Source organism: Gaeumannomyces tritici, assembly GCF_000145635.1.
Source record: "Gaeumannomyces tritici R3-111a-1 unplaced genomic scaffold supercont2.5, whole genome shotgun sequence".
Taxonomy (NCBI): domain Eukaryota; kingdom Fungi; phylum Ascomycota; class Sordariomycetes; order Magnaporthales; family Magnaporthaceae; genus Gaeumannomyces; species Gaeumannomyces tritici.
Genome location: NW_008804549.1, coordinates 2,909,968 through 2,928,871, shown reverse-complemented (window position 1 = coordinate 2,928,871; position 18,904 = coordinate 2,909,968). Strand labels below are relative to the sequence as shown.

Sequence of the window (18,904 nt, the reverse complement as noted above, 5' to 3'; positions counted from 1 at the left end):
CTAACTACTACTACTACTACTACTACTACTACTACTACTACTACTACTACTACTACTACTACTACTACTACTACTACTACTACTACTACTACTACTACTACTACTACTACTACTACTACTACTACTACTACTACTACTACTACTACTACTACTACTACTACTACTACTACTACTACTACTGCTCCTGACCCCAGGGCGGGAACCTACGTGATACAGGTGGGGGAGACGTGGGTACCAAACATCTACACAACCATGCACATCACGAAGTAGGCGGATGTGTTTTACAGGATGATGTTTGCTGACAGCAGCAGGTTCGAGCTCAAGCAAGGCTGTGAGGTTTGAGATTGGGTAGAAGCTGCGGAACTTGACCGTGTTAGATGCGAGGCATCCAGGAGACGATAAGTGATCCAGATACCTATTTCGCCCAGAAGAAGGGTTGCTTTCCACGGAAAGCACGAAAAAAAAAGCAGAAACATACAACCCTCGCTCGCTGGAGCAGTGAATGCAGGCATTGTTAAAGCTTTATATGATGTATGTAGGTCCCAAAAAAGGGCTTTCTTTTTCCTCCTGGGTTTCAATCCTGCGGCCCCCAAACTTGTCAGGGGTGCCGCCAAGCCCACGCTGTGAGGCGCAAGTGGGATGGCTGTGCCGTGCTTCGTTCCACTTTTACGAGAAATCCATGGGGTTTTAGTATATATAAGGTCGATTGGTTTCCCTTTCGCAAATTTATGCCTCCGTGAGCGAAAAGAAAAGAAGAAGGAAGACACCAACTGCCGCGGGAACAAATGCCCACAACCCTGTCTTCATTGGTCCTTGTGATACTGCTTGGACACAATGGACACCCGTAAGACGATGAATGACGATACGCGCTCGGACAGGCCACAGCCCGCATTCGAAGCCAAAGATGTCGAGAAAATGAAAAAGTTGTGGAATTTCAAAATGTCGCGCACCCGAGCCGACATCTGGGCTCTTCGTGACATGGTATTCCTCGTGTATGATGATACGGAGGAGAAGGAATACGGGTACGACAGCGATGATGACGAAGGCATGCTCGACGCGGCCCTCAAAATGTCTGTTGAAGCCGATGGCAATGCCGAGGCCGGACCTTCGGCCAAGCCGGCTGCGCCGACGCCGCCTCCCGAATTCTGCGCCTGTGGACAGTTCCCCGAGTTTCCCAGCAATAGAAAGACGCGAAAGTTCAAACTCGTTCAGCTGCCTCCCAAAAGACCAGTCTGTCCCCACTACGTCGCCGTCTCGTACTGCTGGCCACCGCTCAAGGAGGAGGCAGCGCCGGTCCCCGAACGCACCTATCGCGTGCGCGACCTCGACGGCACCACGCGGACCGCCCGCGCCCTGGACGACGTCCTCGACCGCGCCGTCGATTTTGCCAACACTGCCCTCCTGCGCATGATCTGGATCGACCAGGAGTGCCTGCCGCAGCCGACCGACGAGAGCCCCCAAAAGGACCACGACTACCACCATACCGGCGTCCAGGCCATGGACATCGTGTACGAAAAGGCCACGATCACAGCAGGTCTGCACGACGGGGTGGTGGTCAGCCAGCAGGAGCTCGACGCCATCCACGTCTTCCAGCGCCTGGCCGGCGGCGGCGGCGGCGGCACGGCGAGAAGCGCGCAGCCGCACCCCTCCCAGGTCCTCCAAATGTTCAAGTTCCTGGTCGCCGTGGTGCAGGACCGGTGGTACACGCGCGCGTGGGTGGCCCAGGAGGCGCTCAGCGCCAGTCACGGGCTGTGGCTCGTGTTCCGCAAGGCGCCGGGCGTCACGGGCAACGAGCTGTCTTTGCGCAAGGCCAATAACCACGGGCAGCCGCCGCACAGCTTGGAAATGCGGCCGCGGGCCATGCCGTCCGAGAACGTCTGCATCAGCCGGGACGATCTCCGCGGGCTGGTGCGTGTGACGAGGGCGTTTTTCGAGTCGCGCCAGCTCACCTGGCAGCTGCGTTTTCTCCTGAGCAACGCCATGAAGATTCTGGACAGAGCCGAAGCCCTTCACCCGAGCTCGTCGGACATGACCAAGAATCCTCACGGAGGCGTCCATGTTTTAGGGTCCGGCGAGTACGGCAAAGGGCAAGTAGTCAGCGCGTCCACGGCGCTTACGATCCTCAAAAACAGAGACTGCCGCGACACGCAGGACCGCATCGCCATAATGGCCAATATGTGCCGCTACGAAGTCCGTATCCACGCAGGCGACGCGGCGTCTCACTGCGATTCTCTGCGCGCTGGGGTCCTCTCGCTCGCGCTGCTCAACTCGGACCTGTCCCTTCTCGTGCCGGAGATGTACAAGTGCTCGACAGACTCTTACGATTCGCTTTGTCGTAACCCGAGCTGCTGCTGCAACGGGCTAGACAACGGTCTCTTCTCACCCTTTGACACGCATCCCGGCTTCATACGTGACCTGGACCAGTACCACGTCTCCCGCGTCATGCCCACGGTATACAAACACTCGCTCAGGAACGACCCCACGAAGCCCGGAGTCCAGCTGTCTGCATACACCTGGACGGTTGACAGGGAAATCGACCTGAGTCTCATCAGATATCAGTACTTGGAGAAATGGCAGCAACTTCTCAACCTCACTTTAACTCCTCTCCAAAGGGATGCGACGGCTAGAGGACCAAGCGAGAGCGAAGTGCAACAATCCTTGTTGGTGGCCAAGAGGTTTACAGATCCTACGGATCCGGAGTTCCAAAGCAAGGTGAAAGAAGAAGTCATCCGCAACGGTGGCATCCTGCCACCAGATTCACCACTCTGGGGTGACTTGAACCCGGAAGGCGTGAAGTTCTCCGTCCAGCTCAGCGCCACCTACGTCGAGGGCACCGCCGAAAATCGGGCTTGCCTGGCCGAAATAATATTCGGACTCCTTCGCTACCTCAGCGTGCTCGACGATCCGCAGGCGCAGGGGCTCGCGGACAGCATCTGGCAGTCGGTGCGCGCCGCCGCCACGTCCTCCTCCTCCGCCGATCGTCCACTGCCAGACACCGTCTCTGACGGGCTTTTCAGCCACCCAGACGTCCAGGCAGTGCCGTTTGAGACGCTCCAGCTGGACGTGGACAAGAGATGGGGCAAGAGCGGCGGCTACCACCAGCTGTGGTTCCTCGAGCGCATCATGGAGAAGGGGACGCTCTGGGTCGGGTCGTATCGCCGCGCGCACCCCGAGAACAGCGAGCTGGATCTGGGAGCCTCGATACCAGATTCGCCAGCGGCGGCGTCCGGAGATGACCCGCAGCTGCAGTCCGGGAACCCGACAAAGAGTCCTGTGAAAGGCTTACAGGGCAAGACGATACTCGAAAAACAACTGACGACCAAGATACTGATGCACATGCTAAAGCCGTCAATCCTCAACAGTCTTCTAGAAAAGGAAGAGGCTGGCGGCGACGGCTCCGACTTGTCAGCAAGTGTCGACATCAGCAGCATGGTGTCGCTCTGCCAAGCCATCGTCGGCGAGACGGCCATCGCGGACATGGACCCCGCCAGGGACGCCGAGATGTCCCGCCGCCTCGTCTCCGCATTCGACGTCGACGGGCCATGCGTCGTGGCCACGCCGTACGACGCCTCGATGGAGGTCCTGCCGCGCCCGCCGGTCCGGAGCATGAGCACGTGCTGGGTCGTCGAGGAGCTTCCTGCTCTCGGGGTAGAGGATACTCTCGCTGAGGGAGGTAGGCAGGAGGGTCCAGACGGCGGTGGATCCTCCTCTGGCCATGCCAGGCACGGGCAGGATGAGGGAGAGCAAAAAGAAAGACCGACTGCCAGGATGGAGATGTTGACTCGCCGCTACAAGGTTGTTCGCAAAGTTAGAGGGGTGCGGCAAATTATGGAGCAGCCTGCCCAAGAGCACGTATTTCTCTAAATGATAGGTGCAGTTTGGGTGATCCTTTTTTTATTTTTGTAATACAGCGATATTTTGCCAGCTAAGGAGGCAGCCGTGATCGTGAGGCCCTAAAGCCCCAAGCAATGCCAACGATGGTAGGCAAGGGGTATGAAGAAGCAGGAGCAGGGGCACGCAAAGAATAAAAAAGGCCCAATAAATGAACATGAAGAAATCTAGCTCTGCGATCTTGAATGCCTCGCCGCTGGTGAGAAATAGTGCAATGGAAACGAAGCCGCCGCAAAAGCTGACGGCCGCGCAAATTATGTAGAGGAAAAAGGCGAGCCGCTTGGCAAGGTGCTGTTGCACCGCGAGCCCTATCAGGGTAGCCGAAAAGCAGGCGCAAGGTAAGCCGAGGACGAGCTGGAAAAGCAGACCTGTGCGGACGAAATAGGTCAGGGGTGAATCGCCCGAAGGCATCCCGAAGTAGAGTGCCGGCATCGGCGTCAGCGTTGTCAAGACGCAGCAAGTCAAAATCCCAGCGCAGACGACCGTCCAGGGAGCTATGGCGTAGTAGTTGCATCTTAATGCCGCCCGAATGATGCCTTTTTCCGTCGAATGGCTGGGCACGCCTGGCTCGTATGTTCCTGTCACTCGAGCTACGGTGGTCTCCGAGCTTCTGCCTGGAATCTCTCCTTTGCTAAGGACTCGTCGCATATCTGGGGTCAGCTTGGTAAAGAATGCGCTGAACAAAGCCAGGATGGGTGCGGCGAGGAGGAGCAGAGGCAAGGTCTGCCCAAAGGTCCACTTGTTCTCTTCTTCAGATACGATTGCTGCGTCTGTGGACCGACGTCCTTCGGCGAGTCGACAGGTGGCCCAGAAAACGGCGAATAGAAGGAGATAAATCTACAGAGGGAAGAAGCAGTCAGCTAGGAGCGTTACTCCTCGATGCTCGCGGCGCGAACTGGAATCAGTGTCCTTACATTGATCAGTTGTGATGTCGCAAGATCAACCAGCATGCGAGCAGAGACCAGAAGAGCCACAGAAGGTCGAAATATCAGGGACCGCCACAAGTGAGCCCTAACAAGCTTGGATTTGGTAGGCATGGTCCACTCCAGCCATCTTGAACAAGCATCTTGTGCGCTGGTGCCCACAATAGGTCGGAGGCTTAAGTAAAGCACAAAGGAGAGGGGTCGAAATAGTTTCACGGTTCTGTTAAAGAATGCGACGAGAAGGATAGCTGTGGAAAAGACGGTTCCCTGGAACGCCGGCGTGTCCTGAAGGTTCGGAAGCCCCCCGGCCAGCGACAGCACCCGGTAGGAGGGAAATTCGGAGTACCGGGAGATTGATTCAGGATCTCTGAGGGTCCGCATATAGTGGTCTTTTATCTGGCTGAACTTTGACCGACTGGGCCCAATATTGAAGAAGCAGACGGCTGGAGAAGAAGCGTTTGCCGCGCTCAAGGTAAATTCCATCTCTTCTCTGCCGCTGGTTGCTTCGAAGTACCTCTCCCTCCAGTTGAAGAACACTGTGGGCACCGCTGCTACCAGCAGCAGTACAAGTAGCAGCAGGGTGAGCAGGAACCTGAAAAGGCGCCGGTGCGGGTGGCGGCGCAAGTAGCTGCGCAGGACCGAGAGGCTAGCCAGGTGGGTGGCCATCGCGAACCAGGCGAGGTGGACTACCATCTGCCAGTGGTACGCCGAGATATTTGGGCCCGAGCCACATCCGAGAGACAAGAAACCGCTGGTAAGAATTGCTATTCCAGTGAGCAGTTGGGTGTCGCTGGCCAGGATGATGCACTGCAGACAGGTCGATTAGCTCGGTTTGTGAATGTTTATGGTGCATGGAAGGGGAAAGAGGAGCCACCCACCTCGACAAAGGCATCACTAATACGCCGGGATGAGAGCCGAGCTAGGAAGGGCAATCCTTTGTGGACGACGCGGCGAACCCACTGGAGGAACATGGTGTCGATGGGATTTGGACGCCACCAGTCGGCGTCATTCTTCTTGTTTCCCGTTCTCGTCGTGGAAACTGGGAGTGTTGGGGCTCCGTGTCCACAATGCGTGCACTGGTCTTCCAGGGCATCTTCGAGGGGCGTGGAGAAGGGGTTGGAGCTTGGGTCGTAAGAGATCAGATAGTTGCAGATCAGGAGAAACAGAGCGATGAACGCTGTTCCAACGAACGCGACAATAACCTGACAGACATAGTCAGTTTGGATGGCTGGCTGGACTGGGGGGTGGAGGGAGCTGTGAACACTAACTCCTATCCCCGAGATGTCAGGGTAGGGCTGGAGCTCGGGCTTCTCCAAATCACCTGTGTCCCGAAGACAGCAGTCGAGGACGGCCATTTCTTTTTGGAGGCTCTGGCGAGTGAAGACAGCGAGATTACGTCCGAGATGTCTAAGAATCGTGGGTGTAAAGCGGGCATGGCACCGGATGACAAGGTAAAACAGGAAAGGGAAACCACGCTGGAAGCTTCCAAGCATGGTGAAGAGGCAGTTAAAATGCAAATACTTCTCCAGGCAGTAATCTGCTCGGACGGCCGCGCAGATGAACGCACCCTTACCGCGGCGTGGGGGCCAAGCCTCAGCAGCCCGGTATTCCATCGTGAAAGTATCGGCGGTTAAGAAGTCGAGGTTATTGGTTGGAAGCGATTGTCAGCATAAGAGGCAGAGAATTCGAGACTATTGGTTGGATGGCACCTGTCAGTATAGGATCCTTCTGGTAAGGCTGGCGGCTTTGGTGTCCTGCGCCGCTCTCGACATGGCAACGCAGCCTTACCTAGATAAGTCCATTCTGTACGGCACCACGAGTGGCCAGTCCCTTGGGTTGACCCGCAATCAATCCCAATAAGCATCTTGCAACCCAATCATGCTCTAGGCTGACGGCCTCAACCTACACGCCCGGCTCGTGTGGGGCATTAGTGTCAGCGGGGCGGCACTGGGCTGCTACATACCTTACCCGTATAAGAGCATTCCAGGATAGCGCCAGAAACAAAGTGGTGCAGCGCGGGGCGTCTTGATGTGTGACAATGGCAGATGAGCCTCCATCTATCTGTCCAGTTAGGTACCTATTCACACGCAATCACGATTGCCTCTCGAAATAGGGGGCGATAATCGGGCAACTCACCGCACTGCCTAATAAGCAACCACTAGAAAGTCCAATCATCGTCTGCCGCGTTCACAACGAGGCTTATAAAAAGGGGGCACTTGCTAAAAGGTATTTAAGAGGGGCACACACCATCGCCGAAGAATCCAACGTTGCCCTCCCCCTCCTGCATGGGCGGGCACGACGCCCTACCACGTGGAGACGCGTTGCTGAGCACTCTGCGTTTTGTCCGGCGCGATTGGGGTGGTGCCTCTCCGTCGCGGCGTCTTGCGGTTGGTCGAATTGACATCGAACAGATATGAAGCGGACAGTTTACAAGCCGTATGATAAATATCCGACATGAACATTCCTGATGATTTTTCGCATGCTTCCGCCCTGTTATGGCGTGGCTCAGTGCCCTGCGTGCCCTGGCAGCCTTGCTTCCAGCGGTGCGTTGGGTACTAAAGACCCCTAGCCAATCCAGACTGCTGGTCTGTGTCACGATTCGGCAAAGGGAAGCCCCCCCCACCTAGGCCAAAAGGACTAGAAAAACAAGCTGGCACTTGTTCTGAGTTGGAGGGCTATAATGGCCATGGCGTTGAGCCACGGCGCCGTGCCATAACAGTCTGGATTGTCCTGGCTTTTTGGCTTGTATGGGAGGGGTCTCTACCTGCCGAACCGCCGTGACACGCCCGATGTCCTTCCATGCTTCCTCCATGCTCCCTCCATGCTCCCCTCCATGCTCCCCACTGTCACGGCGGTTGTCAAAGGGAGACCCCTCCCACCTAAGTCAAAACGCTAGGACAACCAGGACTGCCACCTGGTTGCCAAAGGGGTCTCTATACACCCAACGCACGCGAGAGACAGGGCTGCAAGTGCACGCAGGGCACGCCACGCCACGCCATAACAGGGTGATGGAAATCTCTAGGGGTTGTTATAGCACGGCGCTGTGGCACAACGCCATGGTCATTATAGCCCTAGGCGCCGAGGCGTGCGCACCCTATCACGGGCCTGCAGAATGGCGGCATATAATCTACCAAGTAGACCTTAGAATTGAAGATGGAGACACGGACAGGTCAGTCGGCGACAAAGCTATTCCGCACGTTTTCTCAACTCATTCGACGTGTTTTTCCCTATAACGGCCCATTAGCCATCGCCAATGTTGAGATGACAAATGTCACATGCCTCTGGCTAGTGACTAGGAGCACGAGCCACACCAGGCGCCCACTATGTATATAAGACCCTGACCTTTCCCACCACAAGAGGCACTCTGCTAGACAAGCAAGCATTGCAAGGAGTCTTGAACCATGTCCAGCATATTTCAACACCGACTTCTAGGCTCGCATACGGTGGCTCTATATCGAGACCTCCAGTGGTGGATGCCTGAGGGTGCCGCCAGAGTCATCGAGGTTGATGACACTAAATCGGATAACGACAGCAGTATAATGGAGGTGGAGAGCCACCGGATTGTCGGATTCGCGTCCGGCGTCAGGTTTCCTCCCGCAGATATTGACATATATCTGTACAAGCGAAAGCCTCCAAAATCACCCTGCGAAGATGCTCCCTTGGCAGTCGAATTATACAGTCCTTTAAAAACACTATACGCCCGGCACATGTTCTCCGCCTTTATGTAGGCTGCGGCTAAAACGATGGAGCGAATAGAGGACAGGGCAAATGTACGGCCTGCACAGAGAAATGGTGAAAGTGGCGATTTAACATGGCAATCGATTGCATTACGCAACAGCAGGCTTTCCAAGATGGTTCAGGACATCCAAACCACCGGACTCGGAAGTCTGGAAGAAATTTACCTAGCCATAATTCCCCCATTGAGTGCGCAGCAGAAGCTTCCGCAAGCTGACGAGATTGTCGAGCTGGCGCGACGTCATTCTTGAACTAGACAAACCCACCACCGGAACGCCTCCTGTCTACCGAACGCCCGTTCACTACCTGCCGCTAGAAAAAGAAACGATCGGCGAGCTTTTGGGGATTGGTTTTATTGAACCATGCATGCAGCCCAATGCCGCTCCAGTACTGTTTGTACCCAAACCGCACGTAAACGACCGCCGGTTCTGCGTCGATTACGGTTGGATAAACCAGTTTCTCAAGGACCGTCTTGTACCTGCCCCTGACGTCAACGGAACCATCTTCAACTGTCGAAATGCAAAGAGGTTCTCAAAGATCGACATCATCCGTGCCTTCAACCGCCTACGCATGGCCGTTGGGTCAGAATATTTGACAGCTTTCCGTACTCGACAAGGAACATTCCAGTGGAAGGTCCTCCCGTTTGGCTTGAAGGTCGGACTCGCTTGGTGGCAAGCCTTCATCAACGCTCAACTAAACGAATTACTTGATCAGTTTGCCAGCGCTTATGCTGACGATGTTCTCATCTACTCTGATGACGACACCGAGGATGAACATTGGGACCAGGTCAAGGGAGTCATTTACCGCCTGCATCGAGTCGACCTCCAAGGAGACATCAAGAAGTCCCGTTTCAACGTCCAGACAGTTGACTACCTGGGCATCGTGATGGAAGCCGGCGTCGGCATCCGTATCGATCCTGCAAAGATCGCGGCCATCCGAGACTGGAAGTTTGAGGACCTGAACAGCAAGACGGCGGTGCGATCATTCCTAGGGCGTGCAACTACATTCGCATGTTTTGCCATCACGCCAGTGAACTTGCTAAGCCACTGAACCGCCTGTTGAAAAAGGATACGCCTTTCATTGTGGGTGACGAGCAAAGGAAAGCTTTTGAGGAAACGAAGATCAAGGCATGCGAAGCCCCTGTGCTGGCGTTCTTTGTGCCGGGACGACCGACCAAAGTTGACACCGATGCCTCGCGCAACGCCGTCGGAGGTACTATTTGGCAACAGCAGCCAGATGGAGAGTGGAAGCCTGTAGGCTACTTCTCCAAGACCATGACACCAGCTGAACGAGCCTACCCGATTCAAGACCGCGAGCTGCTGGCTGTCGTCCAGACCCTTGAGCATTACGAACCAGAGCTACTTGGCGCCAAGTTCTTCGTCGTCACCGACCATCAGGCGCTGTTGTACTATTCGACCAAAAGGATCCTGTCCACTCGTCAGGTTCGATGGACTGACTTTCTGGCCAATTCTGACATCACGTTCCAATATCGTCGAGGTGCCGAAAACGTTGCAGCTGATGCTCTGTCCCGCAAGACAGCCGATCTCCCGACAGTCAAGGCCCGGGAATTAGAAGACCGCACTATGGCCATGATCCCCGGAGACCGAATCAGTCATCAGGTGGCTGCCGTTCAAGACCGTCATCAAGATGACACGACTCCCATGGGCGCCGACCTTGCCCAGTTGATCCAACAAGAAAACGAATCGCAAAATCTGGGCAAGCACCAAGGACGTCTAGTTGTTCCCGAAACCACCACTGATGGGAAGATTTTCCTCAGGACAACCCTGATAAGAGAAGCCCACAGCCCGCAGATCTTTGCCCACCAAGGACAGAACAAAACCATCCAGATGATCAAGCGCAACTACCACTGGGACGGCATGAACATGTTACAAGGGGATCAGAAATCAGCTTGGAGAAGGTCTCAATATATTGATAATTCTCTCAGGGCCTCAAGGAGATGCTTAAGGAGTCAGAATCTCCTCGAGGGACCCTGAGAGGACGGTGCCCTATATATAGGCCTCCCTGTGGTCCGTTCGTAGCTACAAGATACATGACCGGTGGCTAACGCGACCTCGCTGGGAGTGTAGATCCCTCACTCTCGTGCAGCCTTCGGGCTGTTGGGCCTCCATGCATATTGGCAGGCAACAACGGCCTCTTGGCCGGCGGCGATCCTCATCTGGCCGGTATCGGATCCGAGGGGAATCCCCGCGTGACACCACCTTTGGGAGTATCCACCCAACCTATATGATTGTAATTTCCTTGTCCCAGCTGTGCGGAGGTGGGATATCAACATCTTCCGGGAGATTGACCCTAGCTTGAGGCCACCAGATTCCGTCGTCTACAGGAAACGTACGTGATAAATAGTCGCTGTGCATAATTCCGTGTACAAGCACGGCTCCCACGATTGTATATTTTCCCGTAACTTCTGCCGCCGTCCCTGCCGTTCGCCGCAACGCCATGGGGGCTTGTACGCCCTGGAGGAGGAAGACCTCGTCGCCGGCCAGCATGCCGAGCGGGCCGCTACCGATCAGCCCGTTCGAAAGCACGAAAAGACATCTCTTGTCCTCGATAAGGTCGAGGACAAGGTCGTTCAAAAGGTCGTTGGCGCCGCTGACCCGCTCAATCATGGCGCACACGTCGTCTAGTGCGATTCCGAGCCCGATGTCGCTTCTGGCGGCCCCGGCCGGATTAGTGCCGACAACCACGCGATGTAGCCGCTCGAAGCAGCGCAATCGCTTCTTATCATCTTTGCTGAAGTCATATGGCATCCAATCCAGTAGATTCCTCCCCCAAGGGGCTCTCTCTAAACTCAAACCCCAGGCCACTGCGTAAATAGAGCATACCGGGTGGCGATAATAGCGAAGCAAGGCTTTAACGCTAGGGGTGGGTGGTGTCACTTCGTAACCGCGGCGGATATAATCTTCTGCGCGTTGCACCCAATGGAGGAACCTCCTCTTGTGGCTTGTGATGGGAATAATTTGTGGCGGAAGGCTCACGCAATCATCGAACGCAGTGATGAACTCCACAACACCGTGTGGCCGACCGAGGAGGCGCAAAGATCTGCCCTCTATAACGGGGTATGCTAGCTGTAAGATCGGGAGCAGGGCCATATTGTGGAGCCTGATGTTGTGTCTCAGGGACATCCATGGGCTAGGCATATGTCCGGAGCCGCCAGTCCAGAGAGGAACCCAGGAGGGAGCGCCACCCAGAGGGTCACGCCCTGGGTGTGTCGTGCCAGCATCCAGGATTAGGCCGACGGCCGCGGGCTGCCATTTGACCATTGTAGCCAGCAGGTCGCTATGCAAACCACCGAGCTCTTGGTTGTAGTCAACGTTGGGCAGCTTGACCTTGAGGGCTTTTAGGATACCCCACAGGCCATAGGCTCTGTCGTGCTCCACGGCGCAAGCGCGATGACGTAAAGCACTTTGCATCGCGTCGAGTAGTGCCAAATGCCCGAGCTCAGCGCCTTCTTCGTGCAGAAGGAGTTCCCGAGCGCTTTCCGAGCCCCCGGATAGGACGAATTTTGGGACTATGTCAAACGCCCACAAGCCAGCACTAAATATAACTGCCAGTGCCAGCACCGAGAAAAGTGATGGTGCTTCGCCGAACTTTTGAACTTCTTTCATAATTTTGATGGCGCTCCATACCATGAAAGCTCCATACATCGAAATCCCGCAGTAAACTGCAACCTGCACCCCCAGCCACCAATATGGTTGTGCTGTGGTGCTGGCAGCTGTTGACATGAGATTGTGAATTTCGAGGAAGGACTGCGGGTTTAACCGACCGGCTTCGGGGGTGTCACCACCGCCGGCCTCGTGGCCGACGATGAGTGAACTGGCGCGGGAAAAGGGCCGAGGGAAAACAGCCCAAAAGCGTATAATCGCGCGCCAGCTGACGAGTCCCTGCTGGGGATGGTAGAAAGGTCCAAGCGCCGAAGTGAAAGGAACCTCGAGTGAGTCATGGGTGGGATAGCGGAGCGCATTTACCATGGTGCCCCAGGTGAGCACGCGGTTACCGCAGAGGACGACAGGGTGATAGGCCAAGATGACTTCCTGGAACGTCCACACGCGCGAGATCCATGGCCTGGAGAGGAGCTCGTTTATGTCATCGCGGAGCTGCCGATTCCGCCCCCATCGCCAGGACATGGCCAGCAAACTGAGCCGCCGAAGGTAATCACCCCCGGCTTCGGATTGGCAGTCGTCAATCTCCCGGTCCAACCCCGTAATGCCGGCGGCCGTAGCATATTCTGCTATCGGAAGGGGCCGCATGACGGCGGCGTAATGCCGTAGGTAGTCCATGGCGCGGTCGGTTCCTTGGGTGCCCTGGCCCAGCCATATATAAACACTGTTCGCGAGCGCATAAACCCGCCCCATAAGATCGTTCACCTGCCACTCTCGTTCCGACTTATCCATCTGATCGATGCAGATAGAATCTATCCAAATGGGATTGACACCGAGCTTATGCTGGTTGTTTTGGATTTGTTGGAGGACGGCGTAGCAGTTTGCGGTGATTCCCAGCTCAAAGGCGTCAGATAGGCGTATCGCTCGGGGTTGATCCATTTCGCCGTCCATGGGCCACTCCCAAACGTAAGACACTGCAGCGAACTTGAGCCGGTCGTTGCTATTCGCTCTCAAGCTGATGACCCCCAGGTGGCCGACGAGCTTTCCATCGCTTGGAGGGTCCAAGTGCAGAACACGTATCTCCTCATCCTCCCGGCGCAGAGGGTAGTTGGAGTAGAATTGCTTGCTAGCCGAAGTTTCGGGCGCTGACAGATGCCGTGGGCTTTGTCCCGAACCTCTTTCCATTAGCTCCATTGACATTATGTCTTCGAGGCCCGGAGGGTTCAGTTATGGAAGGGCGCTTTTTGAATGGGGAAGTGGTTTGCGGGAGAAAAAAAAGAAATAAGGGATTGGAGGGCAAGCGGCTGTGTTTCAAAGCAGTTAAGTCAGGCGCTGCTATTTATATAAAGTGTGCGCAGACACTTGGCTGTTACGGGGACGCCGAACACGGAAGCCCAACTGAAAAAAAAACGCCTTGCGTCTTGCATGGCACCAACCTCCCTGGGACGTTACACTGCAGATGCAGAGAAACGCCAATGGTAGGTAATTTACTCATCTTCCACGTCGGCGCCAGGTTCTCCCATTATTATTACCACAAGGCGGTCCCAAAACTTTAAGGAAAACAGGGCAAAAAAGGCGCCGGAATGCTCTTTATAATTAACGACACCTGTACGACACCCGTAGTGCGGAAGCCGGGAAGCGGTTGCCTGGACGTCGGGGGAAAGGAGGGGATGCCAGAAGCCGGGCGCCTGAACATGGCCGGAATGGGGGGTGCTAGAAGCAGGGCCTCCGGCCAAGTTGCACTCGTCCCCCATCCTGACGCCGGCGGCCGACTCCTTGTCCGTGGCATACATCGCATAAAATTGACCAAAGTCGTGGGAGGGCGGGGCGGCGTTGGTTGCGAAGGGGACGTTGCCGTGCATTTCCCCCAAAATGGTGATGGAGGTAATCAAATTCCTGAGCATCGCTGAGCGGGGTGAGACGAGCCCGAGCCGTAGCGGCGATGTTGAAAATAATGCTCAGTAGGTACCGAGAGGAATCGTCCCCTACGCAAAGTATGGATGCCCCGTCGTTCCCAACCGTCCGCACCACACCTTTACCTATGTGTATTTGATGGCATGGTTTTGAGAGCTATCGGTGAGCCCGATCCCGGTGTTGCCATTTGCAAGTTAGGACTCGGGGAGCGGCAGCGCTGGTTAGCCCCCTGCTAGGGCTGCTGCTGTTGCTCACTCACCGCCGCACCTGCGGCAGAAGACGACGAGGGTTGCTGCGGCGGTTGCGATGATGCTGAGGAAGATGACGGCTGCTGCCCCGCGGGAGGAGGAGCAGGGCTGTTAGGCGGCTCCTCCTCTTCAGATACGTGCTTCAGGAGCTGCGGCGCCAGGTTCGGCGATGACCTTGCCGATGACCCTCGCCGTGTGCGACCTCCTCCGCCGGCCAGGGGCTGTTGCTGCTGCTGCTGCTGCTGCTCCGCGAAAGCCTGCGTTGTCGACACGTTCCGCGGCGGCGGCGATGGAGATGGCGGTGTCGCGCGCATAGCTGGAGTGGCTGCGGCGGCGGCGGCGGTGGCGGCGAAGACGGGGGCGATGGGGTGCTGTCGGACGCTTCTTCTGCTGCCGGTGCTGCCGGTGCTGCCGACTGTGTGCGCTGGGGCTTGCTGCAGCAGCGGGGACCCCCCGGGTGAGGTGCTCCGTTGCGGCGGCTGTGGTTGCTGCTGCTGCTGGACTTGTCCTTGATGCCGCAAGGGATTTCCGGTCGCCGGGCTTGTTGCTGCAGTTCCGGTTGTTGTTGTTGTTGTCGTTACCGTTGTCGGTGTTGTTGCTGCGGGTGTCATCGTAGCCGCCGTCGTCTCTGTATCTGACTCTGGCTCCTCGGGCGGCGATCCGTTGTTCGGATCCTCACCGTCGGGGTAGAGGCTGTCCCGATGACTCTTATCCGCCCCGGCTTTGATGCTGCAGGTTTGTGAAATCTGTGAGTTATCAAGGCCGCCGGATCTCGATGTGCCGAATAAAAGAAAAGAAAAGAAGACAGGAAAAGGAGGCAGGACAAGGAGAAAGGAGAAAAATTAGCACTCAACTTACCCAAGCTTTCCGAAGACATTGCTCCACCGGAAAGGATGGGATACAAGGTACTGGCAAATACACATGGTGAGTATGGTACATAGGGTCGTCAAGATCAAGTAGTACCAAAAGTACTGCGAGACGACGGGTGGTGGCGGCGTTCCCGGGCCGTCGGCTGCTCCTCCTGGCGTAGCGACGTCTGTTGTCCCATTCGTCGGCGGTGGCTCATCCTTGCTGCTGCTCGTCAGGTGCCAGTGTATATCGCGCCACTCATACTCAAATTTGAACACGGGCATGGCAAATATGGTCTGTCACCACCCATCAACAACGCCCACGAAGTCAGGAAATCGCCTCGCGGTTTCGGGTTGAGAGAAAGGAGGACTGCCGTCTTACTGCAAGCGTGGATACCGGTAGGTAGAACATGGCCACATACGCGAGCGTCTTGCTCGCTTCGGCCACCCTGCCGCTCGTGCTCGCCTCGTCCTGAGCTACAGCGTCTCGCAGCTGCCAGTTTCGTTTCCTGTTAGAAACTATACCTTATCTTCAAAGTCGCGGAGGATATAGCCAAGGAAGAGAAAGATAGGGAAAAGGAGGCCAAGAACAAAAACGCCACGAGTGTGGTGGCCGAGAGCTGCAGACTAGTGCTAGAATTTTGCAGCAAGCTCGCGACCAAGGGCTCCGGATCGCCTTTCCACATACATGCTGGGCCTTATGAGGCCGCCATCCGCGACTCAGAGCCAATATATGGGCAAAATACCACGAAGAAACGAAATAGGCAAGGATATACGAAGTAGAAAAAGGGGAATAGGAAAGGGGAATACGAAATAAATGCAGGAAATGGATACAGTAGAAGGAAAGGGGAAAAGGAGGTAGGAGAGTAAAATAAATGGCATAGGGAAGGGTGCTTACCAGTTCGGCTTCGTGCGACATGTCCTCCACGGATAGTTTGTTCCTCGCCAGCAGATCTTCTAGCTCAACGAGAACGTCTTCGAACCGCTGCTTGAATCTTTTATCCAACCGACGACGGCAGGCGGCATCACCGTCACCCGCTTCAGTAGCGGGAGCCCCACCGCTGCCACCACCGCCATTGCCATTGCCGCTGCAACCATTACCACCGATGCTAAGATCGTCGGCATCACCGCCGTTCACGTCGATCCCACAGCGCTTGATGGTCCTCTCCAGGTGCCGCTTGGTGGTCAGTATCTCGTCCTCGATGCGCTTGCTCCACACCTGGCGATCCTTGATCTGCTCCATTCCCTTCTTGCTGATGGCCATGTGGCTGGGCCCATTGGCGATCCTGTCAGCCTCGGTCTCTAGCTTATTTTTGGTCCACCGACAGCTCTTCCGGTTGCTCTCGACGATGCTGCGCAGCCGCTCCAGCATGAGCTCGGCCGCCATGCCGAGCATGAGGAGCGGGTGCCGCAACGCCGCCTGCCCGGACTCGGCGGCGAGCGCGTTACCCAGCAGCCTGCGCACGTTGTCGATCTGCCGCTTCGTCGTCCCTAGTAGCACGGCCGTCGTAAGCCGCTGCTGCTCCAGGTGCGTCGACGCGAGCGCCATGTTGTCCCAGTTGGCCCACTGCGCCGATGTCACGGCCATGTGCATCCACAGGCTCTCCCCCTGCTGCCCCTGCCCCTGCCCCTGCCCCTGCCCCTGCCCCTGAGCTGCCGTTGTCCCTGGCTGCTGGTGCTGTAGGGGCTGCTGCCGTGGTTGGTGCTGCTCGCCCGGGTCACGGCAGACGACAGAAGATACGTTGGCGTCCCGTTTGCACATTGTATTCCGGTTGAACATCCCAGACACACGAAAGGCACGCGCGATCCGAGCCCAACTCTCTTCACCGACGACAGGGAGCTCCCAGAGGGCGTTGATTTCCCCTTCATCATCCCGTTTAGTCCTCGGTGCCATACTGTTTTGTATTGTTTGTAAATGGTTGGTTACCGCTTGTCAAAACATCTGCAAAAACGAATCACAAGACAGGGATGCTCTAGCTGAGTGTATATAGCCATGCTTCTTTTCTGTGCGACAGACAAGAGATGGTACGTACAATAGACAAATTCCAGACAGATCCCGGGGAGGGGGCCGTTGTGTTTCTGGGGTCTGGTCAGGTTGGCCGCCAGAAAATATTGCCGAATCCTGCTCTGGCAAGCGGTTATTAGTCATTCACGCTCGCCCGGGTGGATGACCCAGATGGTCTGGGATAACAGACCATAAATGTGTCCCAGTCACTCGGCTGCTTGAGCACCATCTCTCGTATGCTCGTATCCTTCGAGCGTCGCACCGAGGATTCCGGTCACTATGTCAGCGCTGCATAAAAGAAGAGTATTGGGCCGACTATGACTGTCTTTCTCAGCTTACAGAGTTGTACATGTAAAAAACACGGCAATGCGCCATAGGCCTGCCCGTGCGGCTGCAGTCAAACTCGGCGATGTCCTCCGGAGTGAGGAAAGGGCTGTGGTCGGCTGGCCAGTCCATCCTAGTGTTGCGCGCGGGAGCGTGACCCCTTCTAGCTTTGTTGGTCTTTGCCTTTTTTTTACTGTTCCTTCAAACAGCGAAGTATGAGTATCCGAGAGGAGCCAAGCGTATGAGGACCGCGATTATTGTGAGACAGAGCAAAATGCAAGAGTGGACGGCCGTCGAGGGAGTCAGAGCCAGGTGTCTGGATAATGTATGGATCGACGTGCATCTACAACTTTATCTTCTTTTCTTTGACAAGACCCTCGCCTACCTACCCATTTGCGGCTGCGAGCATCCCATTGATAGGATATAAGAAGACCATAAGATTGCATTCTTTTCCGTTCGCCCCCTCCCTCTTGTGTCAATCGAGAGCGCCACAGCCTGACCTCGATTGTCAGCTGCTGCCGCCATCGAACCCATCACACGTCTGTTGCCATGGTCCGAGGAAATACGGAGGCGCCGATGGCGGCGTCCTTTTCCCGACCTCGAGGATGAGGGGCGCCTGCAATTCGGGCAACTCAGCCGCATGGAAGTGCTCTTCCTCTTTTATCAATGTCGGTGACGCTGAGTGTGGTGGGGTCATCATATGCGGCCTTTGCGCCACCTCCCAGTTATATAGCCGAGTTTTGTTCCGTCGAGGGCAGGCTGGGCTGGGAATTGCAGTAATATTCCCTCGGTGGCGTCTACCATTGGATCTGACCAAGAAGCCTGGCTGGGGGCTTTATGTCGGTCGCTGCATGACGTTCTCCTTTCCTCTTCGGGGCTGTGATCGCCCAGAGTTGTAATAATTCTTGTGTTGCACACAAGGGGCGGAAAATGAGGCTTTTGCGTAGTCCGAGGCCCCATGGACCGCAAGGGAATGGGAGTGCCTGGTCTATTCGGGGAGATCAAACATCGCAGAAGCCACGATGTTCTCAGGCCAGCCAGCCAGCTGTGGGAGATGTCGTATCGTAGAGCTAGAGGACTCCCACATCCCTTTCAACAGCCGGTCATGTTGAAGGGAGGGATTGTCCTAATGACAATGCTGGTCATAACAATGCGTGGCGGAGTTTCAGGAAGGGCTGGCCATCCATTGAGGACGCGTGCAGACCTCGCACAGCCCACCTACACTGGAGAACTTTTTCGCCCAATTGGATGCCACTCGCATGTACATAGGCGTATTTTTCTCCAAGGTGGCGGCGCTGCGCCAAACCTCCTAGTCATCCGGTCGAGACACGCGTGACATGGTAGGAGGGAGAAAAACGGCAGTTACTTGTCGAGGCGATCTTTTCCTTTTTAGGTT

At 55.9% G+C, this 18,904-nt stretch overlaps 5 protein-coding genes across 5 annotated transcripts; 1 reads left to right on the top strand and 4 right to left on the bottom strand.

Annotated features, from left to right (window-relative positions):
• The first annotated feature begins 748 nt into the window (after positions 1 to 748).
• GGTG_09980 (hypothetical protein) lies at positions 749 to 4,067 on the top strand. The gene has a single exon (XM_009227841.1). The coding sequence runs from the start codon at positions 835 to 837 to the stop codon at positions 3,862 to 3,864; it is 3,030 nt and encodes a 1,009-aa protein (XP_009226105.1). The 5' UTR covers positions 749 to 834; the 3' UTR covers positions 3,865 to 4,067.
• A 693-nt stretch (positions 4,068 to 4,760) lies between these two features.
• GGTG_09979 (hypothetical protein) lies at positions 4,761 to 6,427 on the bottom strand (the record flags this gene model as incomplete). Its single annotated transcript, XM_009227840.1, has 2 exons — positions 4,761 to 5,621; positions 5,693 to 6,427. The coding sequence occupies 2 exons, from the start codon at positions 6,425 to 6,427 to the stop codon at positions 4,761 to 4,763; spliced, it is 1,596 nt and encodes a 531-aa protein (XP_009226104.1).
• Positions 6,428 to 10,537: 4,110 nt separating this feature from the next.
• Positions 10,538 to 13,423, bottom strand: GGTG_09978 (hypothetical protein). Its single transcript, XM_009227839.1, has one exon. It carries the CDS (start codon positions 13,367 to 13,369, stop codon positions 10,790 to 10,792), a length of 2,580 nt encoding a protein of 859 aa, XP_009226103.1. The 5' UTR covers positions 13,370 to 13,423; the 3' UTR covers positions 10,538 to 10,789.
• Positions 13,424 to 13,656: 233 nt separating this feature from the next.
• GGTG_09977 (hypothetical protein) lies at positions 13,657 to 14,073 on the bottom strand (the record flags this gene model as incomplete). The annotated part of the gene is made up of 1 exon (XM_009227838.1): positions 13,657 to 14,073. One exon carries the CDS (start codon positions 14,071 to 14,073, stop codon positions 13,657 to 13,659), a length of 417 nt encoding a protein of 138 aa, XP_009226102.1.
• A 242-nt stretch (positions 14,074 to 14,315) lies between these two features.
• GGTG_09976 (hypothetical protein) lies at positions 14,316 to 18,868 on the bottom strand (the record flags this gene model as incomplete). The annotated part of the gene is made up of 6 exons (XM_009227837.1): positions 17,524 to 18,868; positions 17,375 to 17,431; positions 16,078 to 17,301; positions 15,562 to 15,672; positions 15,190 to 15,476; positions 14,316 to 15,060 (listed from the first exon to the last, which is right to left on the bottom strand). The coding sequence occupies exons 3-6, from the start codon at positions 17,071 to 17,073 to the stop codon at positions 14,316 to 14,318; spliced, it is 2,139 nt and encodes a 712-aa protein (XP_009226101.1). The 5' UTR covers positions 17,074 to 17,301; positions 17,375 to 17,431; positions 17,524 to 18,868.
• Between the last annotated feature and the right edge of the window lie 36 nt (positions 18,869 to 18,904).

Bases quoted from the DNA above. Each gene is read 5' to 3' on its own strand.
- GGTG_09980 (XM_009227841.1), top strand. From the start codon at position 835: ATGGACACCCGTAAGACGATGAATGACGATACGCGCTCGGACAGGCCA.
- GGTG_09978 (XM_009227839.1), bottom strand. From the start codon at position 13,369: ATGTCAATGGAGCTAATGGAAAGAGGTTCGGGACAAAGCCCACGGCAT.